This window comes from Amblyomma maculatum, chromosome 1 (assembly GCF_055883805.1).
Source record: "Amblyomma maculatum isolate TAMU_Amacu chromosome 1, ASM5588380v1, whole genome shotgun sequence".
In the NCBI taxonomy this organism is placed as follows: Eukaryota; Metazoa; Arthropoda; class Arachnida; order Ixodida; family Ixodidae; genus Amblyomma; species Amblyomma maculatum.
In genome coordinates, this window is record NC_139344.1 from 216,421,191 (window position 1) to 216,442,472 (window position 21,282).

General features: G+C 47.8%; 1 protein-coding gene across 1 annotated transcript in view; it reads right to left on the reverse strand.

Annotated features, from left to right (window-relative positions):
* The window catches only part of LOC146205611 (eukaryotic translation initiation factor 2-alpha kinase 1-like), a 95,841-nt gene extending 75,153 nt beyond the window's left edge, over positions 1–20,688 (reverse strand). Inside the window, exons 1-4 of the mRNA XM_084590298.1 lie at positions 20,386–20,688; positions 20,125–20,195; positions 6,134–6,283; positions 6,034–6,062 (exon numbers count right to left, since the gene is read on the reverse strand). Of these exons, the coding sequence (XP_084446424.1) occupies positions 6,034–6,062; positions 6,134–6,283; positions 20,125–20,195; positions 20,386–20,399 (264 nt within the window). The 5' untranslated portion in view covers positions 20,400–20,688. The remainder of the gene's footprint in view (positions 1–6,033; positions 6,063–6,133; positions 6,284–20,124; positions 20,196–20,385) is intronic.
* Positions 20,689–21,282: the final 594 nt, after the last annotated feature.

A 21,282-nucleotide genomic window follows, 5' to 3' on the forward strand; every position in this document is an offset into this window, starting at 1 on the left:
CAGTTCACGTGTAGACAGACTGTCAATATCCAGTGAGAAAGGCTTAGGTTGACTCCAAGCAAGACAGCTTACTATTGTAAGACATGCAGCATAAATAAAGACCTCCATCATGAAGAGTGAAGGGAGGGGTTTCATCCAATGTCAATGTATTGTTAATGGACCGAAGAATCCAAGGCTACTGCATTTTTAGGTTTCATAAAGTTGCATACACACAATGCTTTTTCTCTGCAATGTGTATTCACAAATTGGCTTCTAACTGAATGACCTCAAAGTGGATGGATCGATCTTATCTGATAGCATGATGGTCCCATTGAAGGAAAAAGCCAGCAGCAACAGTGGTGTTACACACTTGCTACCAGTCACCAGCCGAGGTTAGTACTATATGGAAGAGCCAGCTACAACCTGCCAGCAGGCGGCGAAGTGGAGAGAGGTAAATTCCCCTGCTGTCTTCTAGAGGAGAGTAGGGACAGCCCCAAAGGTGGTGTGGTTGTCACTGAAAGAAGCCTGCCACCTGCCACGTTTGGCAGGTGGCAAAGTGGAGATGAAAATCTTCCTCTCCCCTTCTAGGTGAGACGTGACCTGGGAGGCGACTGCCACAGGGAGATGAAAGGTTGCAATCAACCTAAAGTATACGTGTTGTGATGCATTGCCAACACGGGTTTTACAAATAAAGGGGAGGCTTGCAACGCCACGACTGGGGGTGAAAAGTAGGCTAAGTACCCCTAGAAATACATGGAAGCGAAAGTTTTCAAAGCAATTTTCTAATTTCACAGAGCATCTGTTACAGAGCAAACCATGAACATGCTAACAGACTGTGAACGAACGAAATGCCATTTCAGAGGCACAGTATTTTTAAAACACCGTGAACCGTATGGGAGTGCGAGTGGGGAGGGCGACCCATAGAAACACATGTAAACAATTTACCGCAACATTTGTCTCCTTTCACAAAGCACCAGAAAAGGTGGCAGCTTGTTAAACATTGCCCAGAGTTTTGTTGAAGAAATGTGGGACAAAGTATGCCACGTCATTCCGGAGGCAATCGATTTTTAAAGCGCTGCTAAAGATATGTGTTGTGAAGCCATACAGGTTGCCGACAAGCAAGTTATCCCCTGGGTGTTTCTCCAAATCATGCAAGTTTCTCTTGTAGCCTGATATGATGCCGTATGCATTACATTTGCGCACTGATAACGATTGTTTAAGTTGCGCACCCTTGGGGAAACTACATTCAAAAAGCTCTTCTAAAACGCCATGACAAGGGAACGAAAGAGCACTGTAACAGACGGCAGCGTGGTGGCACGGACAACACTGCTATCTACCAGCAACACTTGTGTGAGCAGACGGGGCATTTTAGTCGTCTGCTGCTGTGCGCGGTATGTTTATCATGCTGTGTGAGGACAGCACACAGCTTAAAAGTTTGTATCACTTCAGCGGCACTAATTAAGGAATGTAACCTACATGGCAGCATATTGGAAAACATGATAATCTGCCATGATTGCAAAAGGTTCGGTTTGGTTTATAGGGTTTAACGTGCCAAAGCGACTTGGGCTATGAGAGACGCCGTAGTGGAGGAGAGCTCCGAAAATTTTGACCACCTGGGGCACTTTAATGTGCATTGGCATTGCACAGCACTGGGGTGCCTTGCTTTTCGCCTCCAGTGGCGGAGAGGGGCTCGGACGACTTGTCACTGTCGTTCGGGCCGCAGCTCCGCCCTGTCGTCCCAGTGGCTGTTCCCATTGGTGTCATTTGGAGGGAACACGGCACCGCTTCGCAGGCCGCGCTCGCGCAACCGTCCGAGCGGAGCTCAGGGAGAGACCCCTCCGAGACATCGCAAGGTGCGTACGCAACTGTTCTTGTCTGCCGGCCTTTGTCCGCGCCGACCAGTGTGTACTCGAGTTTGTCCGCTCTGGGTCGTACCTGAGAGCGCAGCTCGAGCCTGTCGATCGTGATCCAACGATCCGCGACAGGCGTACCATGCGGTTGTTGCCCGCTCTCTCTCAAAACCCTTTGGTCACCGCGAGAGAGAGATCACAGCACGCCCTTGCGTGCTTGCGGCGCGCACTCCGTGTCACTTCGTGCGCACAGGTGAGCCTTGCTCCTCGCGCGCTCCAGGGACACGGTGACTGAGTATGTGTGTGTATGTGCGTTTGTATATATGTGTATGTATGTGTGTGTGTGTGTGTGTGTGTGCCGCTGGAGGATGGCGTTTCAATAAATGTCTCCTTTGTGAACTTGGAGGCTTGTGTCCTTGCCGCGAAGTGCTCTCCTCCCGGTGGAGGTTGAGTGCGCGCTGCGGTGTTTCAGTGTGCGCGTGGTGACGGCTGATCGGGGCTTCGGCTCTCGCGACGCTCGAACCCGCGGTGGTTGGTGGCCGATGCCCACGTAGAAACCACAACTTGCGCCCAACGTGAATTGTCCCTGGCTCCATGAGTCGCTAGACAGCACATCAGCCGAGCCGGTCGCCTTGACGATCAAGCTTATGCGGCATGCCTGCCGCCCCCTGCGCGGCACTCGGCAAAGGCACTGAAACACGCTACATGGTTCTTCGGACCACCCTGCGGTGCGAACGTTGACCATATGCCTCCGCTGTTTCAGCTTTACGCCGTTGCGGAAGCAATGTGCGTGAAGCCGCCGCTGACGGCATCTCCGTACAACCGCACCCGTGCCCCACTAGCAGTCATTTCTGTTTGGGGAACTCTGAGGCGCCGGCCGGGCTCCCTCTGGAAACCGCGCCGACAGCGCGCTCAGTTGGCTGATGCAACTCCGTGAACTTGCGAGCCGGCTGGTGCACAATTCTCTCTTGGTACAGCATTTCGACTTTTCGGTGCAGTATCTACAGGGGAGAACGAACGTGGTAGCTGACGCGCTATCCCATGCCCCACTCGCCCGCGGCGGCGTCTTTACGCCGGCAGGCGAAGGGGGGGAAACAGCGGACGAGCCGCAGATCGGCACGGAGGGGACGCCCGCAGACGGGTTCCCCATTCCGCTATCCGGGTAAGCAGCGCTTCACAAAGCAGGCGAGGGTGAAAGCTCTTTGTGAGCACATCTGAGCCACCGATGCCAGCGGAAGTTTTGCTCAGAACCTGCGGGGGGGACGAAACCAGGCTCTCCTTTGGGATGACTGGGATCGTTTTCAGCCATGAAGAATTACGACGGTCCAGCAAAATGACCCGTTTTGTCGCGATGTCAGCGACGGTCTCTGGGAGACGAAGCGCCGTTACGCTGCTTGTATTGCAGCGGGCGCAGCGCCATTATGCTACTTGTATTGAGCGGGCGCAGGGGGGCACGAGCCAGATTGTGTCGTGGAGTACCCCGGGGATTCATATTTGCTGGGCCATGACGGGCTCGCGCTGAAATACATAGCCACGGATAATGATTCCTTGAACCATTTGAAGTGGCTATTCCCCAATGTCTGAGCGGCGCTCTGTTGCGTTCTCTCACAACAAACCATTGGCTGGTCATCTGAGTAGCTCCAAGGTTTCAAGAAACTGAGTCAATCGGTGACTGCAGCCCGGCATGAAGCGCAACATTTTCCGCTGTTGCCGTTTCTGCCATGTCTGTCAAATGGAGAAGTCGAGGGGTGGCAAGCCACCGGGCATGACGAAACCAACTGACAGTGTGCGTCCGTGGCAGATGGCCACCTGCGATTTCATGGGGCATTTCCTCAGTAACAAGCAGGGGCTCATTGCTGGAGAATCTCCTTACGGGAAATGCCAGCCGTGCCTACATTGCAGACCTGAAGGCCTATGCGTAACGGTCTGACGAGCTTGCGCTGGTGCCCATTGTCACCACAGGCAAGCGCCAAGGCACACCCGATGCGGTGGAACGCAGCCGTGCCCCGCACCGGTACAAGGTGAGGCGATGTTCACCTGTGTGATTGATGCCGGACGGCGGGCCTTTTCCGCAACCGAAGGCATACCGCCTCACCGAGCGAGCTTGCTCGTCAAACCCTACCCGGAAGCAAGGTTGGTCTTCCCCTTTTCTTGCTCGCTCAGTTCCACTGGAGCCTTTGTGTTTTATTTTGTTTTTGTGTCTCTTTCTCCATTTTTCGTTGTCTTCTGTTTCTGTTCTTGCTTCCTATCTTGTAAATATTGTACAGCGAGTGCCTTCTTTTGTACAGCGCGTCTTCTCTCCTCTTTCTTCTTGAAAGTGCGAGGGTTGCTCATTAGGCAGCACCGACGCGTGGCTTTTCCGTTGTGTGTGGAAAGGAAGTTGGTGACGGGGAGCATGGACGATGCCCCTTTCACCTAAGGCCGCCGCGGTTGCGAAGGTGCTCGGGGCAGGTTTCTCGCTGAAGGTCGGCATCACCCTTTGTTTGGTGTGTGAGTGGCTGTGCGTGTGCGTGCCTAGGCTTGGAGGCGACAACGTCGTGCCATGTATGTTTGCCGGCGTGTACGGAGCGCGGTGGAAAGGAAGCCCCGCGCGGTCTTCCCATGTGCGCCTTGGATCGCCACGGAGTCACGGACTTTCCACGCCTGGGGCCCCTTCAGCGTCTTCACTGTTCCTGCACTTAACCTGCACCACCACCGACAGAAATCGTTTGCCGCCAACGATGAACGTTGGGCACTCAGAAGTTAACGAGCGGTGAGTCACCGCAGGCTCCCCGAGCTGCACCGACGAACTTTGGGACTTCTGTATATAGTTGTGTTCGGTACATAGTTGTGGTTACATCGCCTTCGGAACTTTGTGGAACTTTGTACATTCTTCATGTCATCCTGTTCTTTTTTTGTGCGTGTGCGTTTTTTTTTTTGTAGTGTGTTTTTCTTGAGTGTCCGTCTTTTCGAGATCTTTTTTGGGCTGGAGCTGAAGCGTTGTTTACTTGTTGCGTGAGGATAGCATTCTTTTCTTCATGCTGGGGACCGGCCGCGTGCTTTCGCTGATGGGTAGGAGGGCAATTAAGGAGAGGAGGATGTGGGATTCGGAATTGCTGCGGCTGCCCTTTGAGCGGCCGCCGCTGTGCCATGTTGTTCTCCTCGATCCCTTTCTCCCGCCTGAGGCAGCGGAGAGGGGCTCGGACGACTTGTCACTGTCGTTCGGGCCACAGCTCCGCCCTGGCGTCCCAGTGGCTGTTTCCATTGGCGCCTTTTGGCGGGAACACGGCGCCGCTTGACGGCCGCGCTCGCGCGACCGTCCAAGCGGAGATCAGGGAGAGACCCCTCCAAGACATCACAGGATGCGTACGCAACTGTTCTTGTCTGCCGGCCTTTGTCCGCGCAGACCAGTGTGTACTCGAGTTCGTCCGCTCCGGGTCGTACCTGAGAGCGCAGCTCGAGCCTGTCGATCGTGATCCAACGATCCGCGACAGGCGTACCATGCGGTGGTTGCCCGCTCTCTCTCAAAGGAACCCTTTGGTCACCGCGAGAGAGAGATCACAGCACACCCTTGCGTGCTTGTGGCGCGCACTCCGTGTCGCTTCGTGCGCACATGGGAGCCTTGCTCCTCGCGCGCTCCAGGGACACGGTGACTGAGTATGTGTATGTATGTGTGTTTGTATATATGTGTATGTGTGTGCGTGTGTGTGTGTGTGCCGCTGGAGGATGGCGTTTCAATAAATGTCTCCTTTGTGAACTTGGAGGCTTGTGTACTTGCAGCGAAATGCTCTCCTCCCAGTGGAGGTTGAGTGCGCGCTGCGGTGTTTCAGTGTGCGCGTGGTGACGGCTGATCGGGGCTTCGGCTCGCGCGACGCTCAAACCCGCGGTGGTTGGTGGCCGATGCCCATGTAGAAACCACAAACTATGGGCGCTAAGTCTTTTTTTTACCCCCGGTCAGCCCAGCCTGGCTCACAGCAGCACCCCCTCATCTTGCTTACGTCACAGATCGGCGTTGGTCTATATGCAGTCATGCACTGTGTGTAAGGCAATGCATGGTATGGGTGGTATGTATGTATAAGTGGTCATGCATGGACGCTCACAACGAGGTTCTTCTACAATCCACTTTCACAGTTAATGACAATTAGGTATCCTCCATGTCTTTGATCACAAAGGGCAATCAATCACATGCAGGCTTAAGATGTCAGCGTAAGTGTTTTGCACTCACCTTGAGCTGATGTAGTCGCCTTCGCACTCCTGCAAAAGTCAGTTTTCTTGATTAAGGAAGTCAGGAGAGAAATGCGCAAACAAAATAAAAAAATACTTGCCTTCAAATAATTCTTTCCTAAGAGAGACATCACTTTCATAAAAAATGCAGAGTTGCTCCAGGACAGACTCCAATACAAGGTAGTATGGAATTTGGCCACGTGGAACCAAGTCAAATGACTCCTGCCTCCCCAAACAACGTGGTGGACGACCTGTAAGCATTCACCACAGATAATGCTTTAAATGAGGCTCACATGCGGCTATAGCTAGCTTCTCAAGGAATAGAAAAAAAAATTGCTTAAATGGGAAGTAGGTAGCTTAAAATGATGCTAAACTTTCTAGCCACTCAAGGACACATGAGGGTATGTGTACATGTAAGAGTGTACGCTAATCTGCGGTTTAATTGGAGTGAAAGTCTTACTAGGCTATGTCGCCACCGCAAGTGTCCGCAAAATGTATCGCCAGATGTAATGTCATTAGTTGGTAACATCATGCCATGACCCAAAGAGTAGTGCGGTGAGGTAAAGACAGTGAAAAATACAGCCATTGTCGTTAGTAATGTCATAATCAGATGTGTCATTAATTAATGAAACATTAAAGGTTGTTGACGATTTTTGAGTATGTCAAGGGACTATGAGAGTATTACGTGACAAAGTCATACGAGTCAAGTTGCATGGGAATGTCACATGGCTACGAGAACGCTGCATGACAGGAGCGACAGTATACCATCTAATTCCACACTTGCAGCACTGCAATGAATGCGTGCCGAGGTAATGAAATTTCCATTGTGTGGCACGAGCCCTTGCCTTGCTAGGGAAAGCTATACAAGGAGCACGCAATGTATCATGTGCTGCAGTAACGCTCAGGCTTTTGCATTTCTCCAGCGCAGATTCTGCAGTACTCTTGGAAGTTTTTTTGATACCTTTTAAAAATGCCTTCCTTACACTACCTGTCTGTCTATGCACACACATGGCATGAAGACAAATCTTAAACTTATAGCAGTCCAGAAAGAGTGAATTTACACAGCAGTGCACTGATGATGCCATTTGCTGGGAGACCCATGGATGGTCATTTCAAATGCTACCTTTCCTAAAGATATGTCAGCTGGCTCTTCTCCGAGGTGGTCCTAAATATGAAGGCTGCCTTTATATTTCTACTGCACAAACTAACAACAGCATGTAATAATGCCAACTGCATTAACAGAGCGGGCATTAAAATGTAATATTAGCATGCAGTTTTAGCACTAAAAATATACCTAAAGTACGAGAGAAAGACATTTTAAAGAGTGTTAAAACGAATGTGCAGTTTATTTCACATAAAAAGAAAGATAAAATGAATGCAGGGATAAACTTTTTTATTAGCCTCAATAGTGAATACCTCTGAATCATTGGGTATCTGTAGCATGCTAAAAGAGCAGTCAGAAAAGAAGTGGGCTACAATACAATACAAAGCTCCATGGAACAAGAAGGCAAGCTTGTACTACAGCCATCGGCGATATTTTGCAAAATGTGGATCAACGGCAAACAATTTATCTCTGTGTGGCAAAGCAAAGCAGGTCAATGAAAAGTTTAAACACATGAGGTGACATGCAAGCTCCAGCCCGCTGAAATGAATATTGCCTGGCATTCTAACATGCTAACGAGAAATTAATTTTTTTTTTCCACAAATCTGCATCACATAAACTTGTATCCTTAACTTTAACTTGTGTCATGTTGTGCTTGCACCAAACTATTTGACAATGCGAAACATTGCGACATTTAGAAAGCACCGACACTGCAACGTGAGACAGCCATTTTCTTTGGATGCATATTCAATATACAAATCTATGCAAACCTATTCAGCTCAGGAGATAATGTCTGGGCGGAAAAATGTACCTTTGACACCATTTCAAGTACAATCTATAATACACAGAAGGATAATAACAAAACAAAGGGTCTCTAAACTTAAATGCTGCAGCTTTTTCACCATCAATTATGTATACGGGTCATATAATTTGTTCGATACATTTTACATGTATTAATCCCACTTAAAACAGTGCTTCATACTCCTACTGCGTGGGCACAAAAAGAAATTGATAATGGACACTTTACCCTCTCTGGTCAAAGACTTTGTTATACTCCAGTGGTTATAAAACAGCCCAAGCAATCCACTCCCATGAAAGAGGATAAAGTCGAATGTTTAATGACTTTCATAATGCTTCTTTCTTTTTCTCCCTGGCAATTCCCTTTTGTGCCAAGTGACAAACCTCCACAAATATAATTTCCGTTCGTTTTTCTCACTGGGGAGAAACACAAAGTCAAAAATCTGCGTAATGAGCAATTTGCACCTTGAGAGGTGTATACCAACACCTATTGCCTAAACACTGAACACAGACCATAACAGTATACTGCACATCGCATTATGCTAAAATTTTAGTATTAGAGCGAAGCTATAGAGTGTGGTAAGGCACGAGCAGTGGGTCTGGAATGTTTATATAGTACTTGCATTCACTGCTGAGAGCACGTATCGTCTTTACCAAATGTAACCAGGCTGCAGGGTTTGTGTCTCAACCCTTCAAACAGCCCCTAAGGCACCCCAAAAGGCAAAGAATGTATTAAAAGTTAAGGATGAGTGTTCTCCTTATCATTGTGGCTGAGTGCTTGAAAGATGCCATGGGCACATACACTACAACAAGGCTGAGAAGCAAACCATGCAGCCCGATTACTTTTGGCAAAGACTGCACTTTTAAGCTAGCGATGAAGCTGTGATAGTAAGAACAATGAAAAACCGTATCTGCGGGCCATGAAGAAACACAGAGTAGCCTAAAAAGCAAAGTTAAAGGACTAGAATCTTCCCATCTGGGCCATTTATACATTTCAAATCTGTCAATTCCATCACTAGCAAAACAAAGAAGGATGATAACATCCAGAAGAAGCACGCCCATGCTTTCATTTCAACTGTCACCACCTTTTGTAGTGCATATGGCTGTAATGTTTCACAAAGATCATCATAAAAGCTTGATTGACAGGCTGCAGTTGTTCATTTATAATGTCAAGATCTGGTCGGTACCTTTGAAGAGCTTACTATCTTAAAGGACCCGCGGAGTGGCTCTAGAGGAGACTCTAAAACGTGCTCATAAGGCAAAGTAAAGTCTAGTGTTCATGGAGTAAAGATTATTCTAAGAATACCTCTCTACAAAGGAGCACACTGTAGAGATGCTGCTAATTTCCCCTTTGGGAAAATGGTTGAAACTGAGGAGGACAGCAAGCTGCCGGTTCCAGATTTAGAGAAAATGGAAGGAGTGGTGGAAGTGAAATCCGCCTTTTGCGGGAGGATGTGGCGCCATCATGTGGGAGCGGGCGAGAAACACATTGGACGGCAGTGTAGCAGACGACGCGAAAGCGCACCATACGAAAAGGCCACGCCAACGCAGGTAGAAAGCGAAAGCTTCCCCCCTCTTTTGGCCTCGGGGCAGAAAGCAGTGACAGTGGTTGAAGTATATCATGTTCACGCAGTATGGGGGAATGTACAGCGTTTTCACAATCCACTCATAACGCACGCATATACTATCTTCGTATTGTAAGAGCGTGTAGCGCGGGCCGTGTTCGACGTGACAGAATGAGACGCTCTCAGCATGCAGGTTTTCAGCAGACAGGAGAGCGCGGAGGCAGAGAGACAGAGAGAGGGATCTCAAAGGGCAAAGCAGCCAGGAGTTTGTTGATGCTGCAGAGCTAGGTGGGAGCACAATGCGGTCACCACGGCGCTGGCATGGTGCAATGGGCGTCCCTTCCTCCTCGCGTCATCTACAATCGTGCAGCTATAGGATTTCATCTATGAAGCTCGGCAGAGAGGCACTTATACACACCCCCTGAAAAGGTCATTGTCCCGGCCGGAATGCACACCTGCACGAAACGCGCGGCATTTTTCTGGCAACGGATGATTCAGTGCTGTAGCCGGTTTCTGCCCTCAGGAGTCAGAACGGATGTGGTCGCAGTGGTGAAAAGGTTCTCAGTGCACAGCGAATGGTCATCCTGTTGTGAAAGGATCCACAACCTCTCTGCCACCGCCGCGATTTCTGCGGAATCAACGACCTGGTGCATCTCCTACATATCGGATCCACATCTCGGTCAGGAACCAACCCTGTTCTTAGTCCAGAGCAATCCACTCTGTAAGTGAACGAGCATGAACCCTCCAGGAGACTCATTTGTGCCGGGAGGTTTCCTTGCCGTTGCAAACGGTTGGACGTCAACGACGATAGCTTCCTAACGAAGTGCATCTGATTGCGTACACCAAAGGAACAAAATCCGAATGCTTTGGCGTGCACGAAGGCGAGCCTTTAAGGTAAAAAACAAACAAACTGTGCGTCGTGCAAGAGTGTCAAGTGCATCATATGCTCCGAGCGGCAAAAACACAGATACTACAGGTATGTATGCATCTAAAGGAAATATGCATGATGAAAAGTACCTACTGGAGTTTGCACTCAGCCTGTAACGCACCAGTGATAGCTGCAATGAGGACTTCTTCGGTACGTGATTGCTTTAGTTGCGCCGGGGCCTGAAGGCGATGTATTTTGTAGTTTCTTTTCTTTATGTGCGAAAGGGCTAGGTAGCCTAGATATCCCAGGCGGCTGTGTGCACTAGGCCGTAATATTTAGCATGTTTTACCGTGACTGCCACCTGACTAACACGAAAAAAAAGATATGGTGTTTTAATACACTGCCGTTCGCGAGCCTCATGACCAGCTCAACCAATTGGCTCGCGAACGGCGGTGCATCACAACAAACGCCCAATTTTTTTTTCTTTTTAGTCAGGCGGCAGTCGTGATAAAACATGCTAAATATTATGGTGTGGCGCACACAGCCACCCGTGATATCTGCGCTACCCGACCCCTTCGCACATAAAAAAAAACAAACGACAAAATACATCGCCATCAGACGCGCCAAACAAATGCTCATTGCGGCTATCACTGGTGGGTTACAGGCTTGGTGAAAACTCTGGTAGATACTTTTCATCATGCACATTTCCTTTAGATGCATACATACCTGTAACGAAGTGTTTTTCGCACAGTCGAGCGTATGAAGTCGGCTGCTAAGGTCGGCCATTCACGTCTTGACGCTTGGTGGCCCTAATTCAAGCTTCATGTCGTTGTTGGTCGCGGCTCGCCGGAAGAAACCTGAAAAACCGCGTCTTGCATCTCGGCACGCTTAGAGAGTGGCAACCGTACGCGGCAGGTATGGTTGGCATCGCTTGCCAAGCCTGTGACAATCACCGTGCCGCCCGGCGCAGCCAGCCCCCGTGCACTGGCGGCGCCGAGAAACGCCGTCGACGCCGTCCAATGTGTTTCCATCGATCGCCGTTACGACTTCGCGCATGCGCAGAAAACTCGCGCAAAAGGCGGATTATCACCGCACCTCGATGCCGCGAAGAAACAGCTCCTTTTGTCCACGATGGAGAGGCACGCAGCTATTTTTTCCAATGTTCCTGGCAAAACAGAATGGATGGAGTACAATCTCCCGCTCACGACAACAGCACCCGTTCACGTTAAGCAGTACCCTTTGCCGTCCGCAACACGGCAAGGTATTGAGAACGAAGTGCGAGAAATGGAGAGGCAGGGAATTGTTGAGAAGTCAGTCTCCCCATATAACTCCCCCGTACTCCTGGTGAAAAAGCCGGATGGAAGTAATCACCTTTGCATCGACTTTCAGAGGCTGAATGAGGTTCTGATCGGAGACTCAGAGCCCATGGCCAGAGCCAATCCTGCTTTTGCCACAGTGGGACACGAGATATTTTTCAAAGGTGGACTTCGTGAAGGGATATTCGCAGGCAGATCCCACTGTCTCACAACGACAAGGCTAAGACAGCGTTTTCCACTCCGTCCGGATTGTACCAGTTTCGTTTCATTCCGTTTGGCATCATGACGGCCCCTGCAGTTTTCGCCAAACTGATGCACAAGGTGGTCCGTGGCATTCACAGAGTAGAGCACTACTATGACGACATACTCGTCGCCAGCGCAACCTGGGAAGAACACATTGCTACGCTGCAACAGCTTTTTGCAAGAATTAAAGCGGCCGGGCTTACGGTGCGACCCAGTAAGTGTGAATTTGGGATGACGGAAATTGATTTCCTCGGTCATCGAATCGGAGCAGGCAAGCGGGCACCCCTGGGAAAAACTCTGGACAAGATACAAGCAGCCGAACCACAAAGAACCAAGCGCCAGGTGCGAGCTTTCCTGGGATTGACCAGCTATTGGAGTTTATCCCCAACTATGCCGAGATAAGCGTACCCCTCACCCAGCTCACCCGGAGGGAGGAAGTAACACTGTGAAATGGGAACCCATGCATGAGGACGCCTTCCACAAGCTCAAGCACTGTATATCCAATCCCCCTATTTTGCGGCTGCCGAACTTCAACGAGTCCTTCATTCTGCGCACCGACACTTCCGACACTAGCTTAGGCGCTGTGCTCCTGCAGCCATATGAGGGAACGCTGCACACTATTGCGTATGCGAGCCAAAAGTTGCTCGCTAGGGAGGTTGCATACTATCGAATAAAAGTTCCTCACTTTGGTCTGGGAGTCCAAAAGTTCTCGACATATCTGTATGGTGTCGAATTTCTTGTTCAGACAGATCATCAGCTGCTGGCATTTACACAAAAGAGTAGACAACTGAACAGCAGAGTTCTTCGCTGGAGTTTGCTCCTCCAGGAGTATAATTTCTGCGTGCAACACACTAAGGGTAGTCAGAATGTTGGGGCTGACTACCTTAGCTTACCGTCAGGTTCGTATAATCTTGCATGCATCATGGAATATTAGGCTATATGTTGTCCGAACTTCAGTTTTGTTATGTGCTACTTATTGTATATTGCATGTCCATGCGTTGTATCGGCCTGCGTGCCACGTTTTGTTTGTTTAGAATATTATTCCATAATATTCTGAAAGTGGGGGGCCGTGTCACAAAAGTGGCAGCATTTGTATTTTCATAATATGACAATCAAACATATGCAGTATTCTAGAAGAGTTGATTGAGATATGTCAGTGTATCCTGTGTGCCTTTGTCTTGTTGGTCATGGCAAGAGCCCGCATGCGTGCGTGTTCTCGTCGCGGGTTAGTTTTCATGCAGTTAGACAAACCCCCCAGCAGTGCGCAGTTGGGGCATCCTTCCTGCTTGTTTTATATATGGATAAATTTTTCTCGCCTGCAAAGTGACCCCTATAGGGAGCCTGCGCTGCAGTTTTTTGCATACCGCCAGCACAGCCTAGTGGCCGTCGCGCCACTACCTTGGTAGGACGGCTGAGACCGCCGCGGCTGCTTAGAGAAGTAATTCGTTCGTTGTTTGCGTCGAATAAAAGCTGCATTGGTTCAGAAAAAGCGCTTTTTGAAGTTTTTTGTTTTTAAGAGAGCAGGTTTACACTAAGGGGATTTAAGGCATGGCAACTGACCCCCACGCTCTCACATTGTAGGGCACCGATAATTTCTGCCCAACGTTTATCAACGAAACAGTTGAGGCCACTTAACTACTTACAGTCCTAGCAGTATGAACCTTTTAGATCCATGCTTCGCAGTAGATCTCGATGTTATTCGCTTCGAAGAATAAACAAAAGACAACCCATCAATTGCTTGACACGTTCTAGCGCATATGAATGAGGACGAGAGAGATGTAGACAACACGAGCGCTAACTTTCAACTGATGATTTATTGACACCATTGCACAATAAATACAACCTGCATCATGACGTCACCCGACATAAACGCCAACATCACGTGGCCCCAGACAAAAAATTTAACTCTTTGGCTGTCAAAGAAACAGATGGTGTGCTGACACAGAATGCACCCGCTTTTATAATCAGATCGGCCTCTATTACTTCCCTGACATCTTTACACACATGTTTGGCTACTATCTTGCACGCGTAAAAAAATGGTTTGCACGCTTTTGTATTCTTTTCAGCACAATCGTGACAATGCACAGATAGATTACCATCCCTGTAGTTGCCCACGTTCCTCCTGTGCTCCAATAATCTCTCATTGACACATCGGCCAGTTTGGCAACTGGCCGATGTACCTCGAGCCACATGACAGGGGAATCTCATACACCACCCAGGACGAACAAGCTACAAAGGGTTCTCGATGCCTAATTGTGCACTGCTGTTTTGGCCTTGAAAAAGGATTGGTCATTTTCACAAGTCTTCCTAGCTTCTCGGGAGCCGATAGCACCACTCTGACGTTGCTGCGTTTCGCTATCTTTTTTAGGCGATGCGAGGTGTTATGCAAATAGGGAATTACCACTGTCCTTTTTTTTTCATTTCCTTCGCTCAGTCTTTGTTTTTTCTTTGTTTTTCCTAGCATCCCTTCAGAAACAGATACAATGAGGCTGGTAGGGTATCCCGCTGACACAAAACGCGTTACTTGCCTTTGAAAGCCATGGGACATTGAATGGCAACAGGATTTTTTCAGGGAATTATTTAAGCACTGCTTGACTATTGCTCTCTTGACAAGTTTAGAATGTGATGAGTGAAACGGTAGTAGGAGTTTGTTGGCCCTTGGATGATACTCCCAACAAACGCGTTTCTCAGTGAGGATTAGCTTCAGATCTAAAAACTGTAGGACACCATCCTTTGGAATTTCATGCGTCATTTCCAAAGGATTAAAACACTCCTGAAAAAGGGCTAAGAGCTGACTTACAGTAGTAGAAAAATCCTCGCAGTCTTGTAAAACAATTAAAAAATCATCAACATATCTAAAAACAGACACATTTTCGAAAATTCCGAGTCAGTCAGACACGATTCTGTCACAATGGGCTAAAACAACATCACTAAGAACAGGAGCAATACATGAGCCGATACAGACCCCTTGCTTTTGTATGAGGAACTGGTTATTCAATTCTATGTAGGTTGACTTTAGATAAAACGAAAGCAATTCGAGAAACCTTTCCACATATACACCTGCTGAATTTTGAAAATCCACTGGTCCAAAGCAATCAATGCACTCTTCCACACAACTGAGGAGTTTATCTTGTGGCAAGGAGTAATATAAATTCTTTATGTCAAAAGAGCAGGCCAAAAGACCTTTGTTATGGTTCTTCTCTAAGAAATCTATAACTTTTTCGGAACTTTGAATCTGAAAGGGGTCGTCAATATTTAAAAGATTTAGTTTTTCTTGCAGAAAGAGTGCGACTACCGTTTCACTCATCACATTCTAAACTTGTCAAGAGAGCAATAGTCAAGCAGTGCTTAAATAATTCCCTGAAAAAATCCTGTTGCCATTCAATGTCCCATGGCTTTCAAAGGCAAGTAACGCGTTTTGTGTCAGCGGGATACCCTACCAGCCTCATTGTATCTGTTTCTGAAGGGATGCTAGGAAAAACAAAGAAAAAACAAAAAACAAAGACTGAGCGAAGGAAATGAAAAAAAAAAAAGGACAGTGGTAATTCCCTATTTGCATAACATCTCGCATCGCCTAAAAAAGATAGCGAAACGCAGCAACGTCAGAGTGGTGCTATCGGCTCCCGAGAAGCTAGGAAGACTTGTGAAAATGACCAATCCTTTTTCAAGGCCAGAACAGCAGTGCACAATTAGGCATCGAGAACCCTTTGTAGCTTGTTCGTCCGGGGTGGTGTATGAGATTCCCCTGTCATGTGGCTCGAGGTACATCGGCCAAACTGGCCAATGTGTCAATGAGAGATTATTGGAGCACAGGAGGAACGTGGGCAACTACAGGGATGGTAATCTATCTGTGCATTGTTACGATTGTGCTGAAAAGAATAAAAAAAGCGTGCAAACCATTTTTTAACGCGTGCAAGATAGTAGCCAAACATGTGTGTAAAGATGTCAGGGAAGTAATAGAGGCCGATCTGATAATAAAAGCGGGTGCATCCTGTGTCAGCACACCATCTGTTTCTTTGACAGCCAAAGAGTTAAATTTTTTGTCCGGGGCCACGTGATGTCGGCGTTTATGTCGGGTGACGTCATGATGCAGGTTGTATTTATTGTGCAATGGTGTCAATAAATCATCAGTTGAAAGTTAGCGCTCGTGTTGTCTACATCTCTCTCGTCCTTGTTCATATGCGCTAGAAAGTGTCTGCAGTGCACCAACTCGCCCAACAATCTGTGCTCTTGACCATCAATTGCTTGTTCGCTGACATAAATAGGCAAGTGCTGAAACGCGACGACAGGCCTTTGTTTCTCTACAGATGTGTTCAACGGCATCGCCCTAAAATGGTGCATTATATTTCGTGAAACACGAGGCACCATTTTAATGCACAAATTTTCTCATCATGAAGCTAGTTGAATCATTACTGTTCCTCAAATGGGCAGTAGGTAAGTATTGCACGCGTTCAAAGCTCTTAACGCACGCAGTATTGGCAAATCCTACTTAATGTTAATATAGCAGTCAGGTCGTTCCACTTTGCTGTGATATATTTACCCTCCACTAGCGATGCTTCATCGCAGGAGAATCTTATTTGCTAGAAAGTGTGCCCGTAATTCACCGTGCAGAGACGCTGTACTTTGCAAGCGCCCCATAGCAAGAAAGAAAAAAGGAAACACTGAACTCACAACCGTTTCAAACCTACGCGTAGCGAGTTTGAATCAGCGGCGCGGCTCGTAACCAAGGTGGCATGCAGCTGAGGAGGGCAGGTTGCGCCTTCAGCAATTAAAAAGGAAACTCCAAGTTCTTCAAAGACATTAAACCTACGATAAAAGCATTAGGCACGAAATCCAAAGCTACAAATGTGCCGATGGGCGCAGGCACAGTATGATGAGCGGCGTGCTCCGTTCTACTATATGCTTGCTCCTTTTGAAACCAGGCGGCGCTGGGTGTCTGATTTTAGGCGCGCCCACTGGGCAGCGCAAGGTTCCCTATCAGGACCGAAGTTATTGGCGTACGTGCCTCTTCTTTTGGTTGTTCTGGTTGCGACTTGCTTTTTTTCATCCGCAACATGGCAGCCATGCAGTGTGGAAGTTGCGGGGCCTACGTGCCCCTTCCTGTGTGTATCATGGTGCACTTGTGCGTGTTTGTTTTTACGGACCCTGACTTGGGGAGGGATCTATTGAGTGGGCATGTCTTGTGCACTGTCAACCGGCGGCTAGAAAAGTCGACTCGGAAATAACAGCAGTGCGTTTCTCGCCTCCAAGCACTCCGGGCTCCCCAAACCGCCGCCGCACCGCATCCCGAAGACTGCCCCAGGGCTCCGGAAGGGCCATCGCCTTCGAGAGCTCCCCTTCTTCGTCGTCTTTGTGAGTGGAGTGCCGTCGCGCTCGCCGGACAATATGCCCGTTTCCCAATTTCCTCTGAACTTTTTCTACACTCGTCTTATCTCATCTTAAAATGTCTGTATTCAATTTGCGTGTAGCTCGATAGTGAGAATTTGACTGATGTATTTGTAATTGCTAGTTTTTCCTGTACGCTACCTTCACTGTGTTGTTTTAAATGCATGTAGATGTTTGCTTCGTATAATCCAGTGTATAATACTGAGAATATATTTGTTGGTTTTTCATAATTGACTTCGTGGCTCTGTTCTCATTCGTGACGCTGAACATAACCAGCTAACGCTGGCCGTCAAAGTTCCAACCCCTTTGCCTCGGTTCGAGAAGGTGTCTCGCACCCCTTCCGCAGCCGTGACAATGTAAAACTCCATTACAGCACGGCACAACAAGCGCTCCACGATTTCTAATACACATGCATGTTTTCTTCTTTGTCAGGCAAGAAGGGATTGTAGCATGCATATTTTTCTCTTTCGTTGAAAGAATGCCCAGCCTCGACCAGACTTGAATGCTGATTTTTTTTTTTTTTTTTTGTAACATAGTTATTGCCTCTTTAACCGTACTTTCAAGTCCTCTGCTACAAAATTAAGTTCAGACAGGGGAAGGTAACAGGTGGCAGCCAGCCGTTCGACCACTTGTTTGAAGCAGGATGGTGTGTAATGAATGCAAGATCCGTTCAGAGTGTCCACGAATAAGTAAAAAAAAAAAGTAACGTTTACCAATGTTACCATAGTCTCGATTGTGACTAAAGTAACATTAGGGCATGAGAAACATTTCATCATTTGAGGTTCGACTGCTCAGTAGACATCGAAATGTCATTAACACAACTAAATGAATAAAGTATATGGAATGGCAGACAGGGACTTTATCAACAGAGGAGGGCGAAGCGGACAGCTGGTACTTTGACATCATGTAGGGAAGGTTATTTTTTTTTTTTTCTTTTACATTTTTGTTTGGTTTGCATTACAAAAGCAATGAAAACCAGGGGGAAAGCAGGCAAAAGGTGTACAGACACCTTACGAAGGCCCACCCACCCCGTATAAGACTGGTGCTCATGCAAGCTATCGCAGAAAGGGAAATATAGACCACAGGACAGCTTAAATAAAAATTATGTAATGATCAACTGCATCCATGAGCTTGGCTCAATGGGCACGCACCCCAGTAGACATGTATTCCATTTGTCGGGCATGCTAACAATTGGCACCATGCAGATAGTGCAGATGCCTATAAGGTGCCAAATTTCTTTTTTTTTTTTCTTTTTGGCGAGTTGAGAAAGACTGCTAAAGCAGGTGAAGGTAATGTGTCCTCTTTTGGTAAAAACGCTTGGGGAAAACATGGACGCGACAAAGCCGGGCATGACTGCCAACTCCCTGCTCGTTGGACAGTAGCAATCCATCGTCGCTATCACTTCGTAAAGCTTATCGGGAACGCGAAAAATATTTTATCAGGCCAGTGAAAATGTGTGGAACCCAGCAACCCAGCGACTGTAACCTAGCAATTTATTTGTGAACACAGAATGCCGCGAATAGAAAAAAACAAATGGTGACTGCGATCCACGCACAGCAGATCTGCCGCGTCTCCGCGGCGCGGCTTGGTGCACCGGCCACTGTAAAAATCTCCTCCCCGCCGCAAGGGGCGCTTAGCATCGCAGCGTGAGTTACTTCTGCACGATGCCCATAGACAAGAGATGGAAGGTGAATGCAATCTTGCTAAGAAAGAACAGACTGCTGCCATCAACTGATGCAAGCTTCCTACAAATAGTGCCCACATCCTACGATAGGAAAGAAATCACTATATTTGCATGTTCTTCATAAGCTACAAGTACTTGGTTATCAGGGCTAATGGCAATCGCAACCACAAAGCTGCAAATGCCTACAACCTTAACTGCTGTAATTCCTCCTTCACAGAGGCAAATGTAGTGAAAATAAGGGGCTTTGTTGAGACACCTAAGAAGAAAATCAACAGCCACTGGCACTAAGAAAAGCACAGGGGATTTTATTTTTTGTGCTGACAAATGCAAAGTAATAGTTAATCATGGAGATAACTGATCGGAAAGTAGAAAGTTAAAACAACCTCACGCCGCCAATGGCAGCCTTCAAATTTTGCACTACTACTGAGCTACGGTGACGGCTGTTTAATCTGCTACTTTCTTCGGTATTTATGATGCATGCAACAAGCCTTGAAAGTGTTCGCCATGCCTGCAGTCCTTCATTATACTTAGTTCTTGAGATGACTTGGAATGGAAAGAGTATGGTCATCTCGGCAGAGTGTGTGTATGTGTGTGTAGGGGTGGGGGGGGTGGGGGGGGGGCAAGGGGGTCTTCATGCCTGCAGTCCTTCATTATACTTAGTTCTTGAGATGACTTAGAATGGAAAGAGTATGGTCACCTTGGCAGTGTGTGTGCGTGTGTGTGTGTTATGTTGACAGCAAGATATAACGAACATTCCACAAAAACGCTTTGGTAAGAGCGTGGCGCCAGCTGGGTTCACCCCGCGACTACTCTCCGGGTAAAAGAGAAAATAATTAATCGACTACATGAACGCCGTGAGCAATAACACTCCCCTTATTTATATCCGCAACGCGCACGCACGCACGCACGCACGCACGCACGCACGCACGCACGCACACACACACACACACACACACACACACACACACACACACACACACACACACACACACACACACACACACACACACACACACACACACACAAATTAATAAGCACTTCGTAGTAATCACTTTCACCACAGCGTACGCAAATTTATATCTTATAAAAATAATGACAAACAGTGCAAGATTAAAATATACAAGCGCTTACCGATGTCTGGAACGTCCAGAGCGGTCACAGTGCGCAGTGATAGTTTGGGAATTGGTGGATCCATGGTTGGACTGAAAGAGAAAGAACAAAAACATTTAGCGCTTTGTAGGAACCAGGCACGAAACGATCCGGCAAACCGGAGAGCTCAAAACGTATCCGGATTTTTAACAACTACGCTCCGGCATCATGCCAGTGCAAATTATAACCGTAAATCAAAATGAGATGCGCTTAGAAACAGCACAAGCAGCACAGAAGGCATACCATGAATCCGTCATGGATCAAAAGAAGAGCAGTGGACGACGACACTGTTCGACACAGGCAAGAAACACTATGCGCCCCTGCCTTGAGGTGGAAGTCGACATCCGGAAACCAAATGTCACCCTACAGTTTTTTTTGCGTGATAATAAAACCATAAAACTTGTAAAACAACGGTAACTCCCGCGACAGCCATAGAGAAAAGGATTGGGTTAAGAGCGGACACGGCGAAATCTGGCCCCAGGAAATGACGCATGACTGATGGATGGATGGCGCCACCAGCAAATATTTGTCGTGTAAAGTGCTCTACTTAAGCGCGGGTGCTGCCGGCGTGCTTGGCACAGACCGAAGCAGACTGCACAATCTCTTTCTCTATTGCCAGATTTGGCTACTTTACGCCAAATTGGCTACTTTCTGAGCCGTCTAGCGACAAAACTTTTAGGTTGGCTACTTGTCTACTTTCTGGCTACTTTTGAAAAATTTTCGCCTATTCCAACGAGCCCGTTTGCGCGCTGTTCAGGATGCTCGTTTTTATAGCTAGACAGATAGCAAATCTATCAACGGTAGAACAGAACTGCAATATAACCAACTGTGCATGGTGACGACTGTCCCCACCCTGTTTCAAAGGGGACGCTTTTGACATCCATCCACTAAAACCCCTTGATAATTTGAAAGTAGCGACACTCTCTATCTACCTTGCACTCTCCTCCGCCTATCCGTGCCGCGCTTTGCGCGGCGGCTGCAAGCTCTGCGCACGACACGCTTTTTCTCCCTGGCGCCCGCCGGCCGGCCGCAGCAGTCTGAAGCGCGCGTTTTTGGGCCAGGTCTGCGCTCCAGGATCTAGTACTGCCTCTGACTTTGTCTGTGTTTGGTTTTTTTCTTTTTTTTTCTTCTATTTTTTTT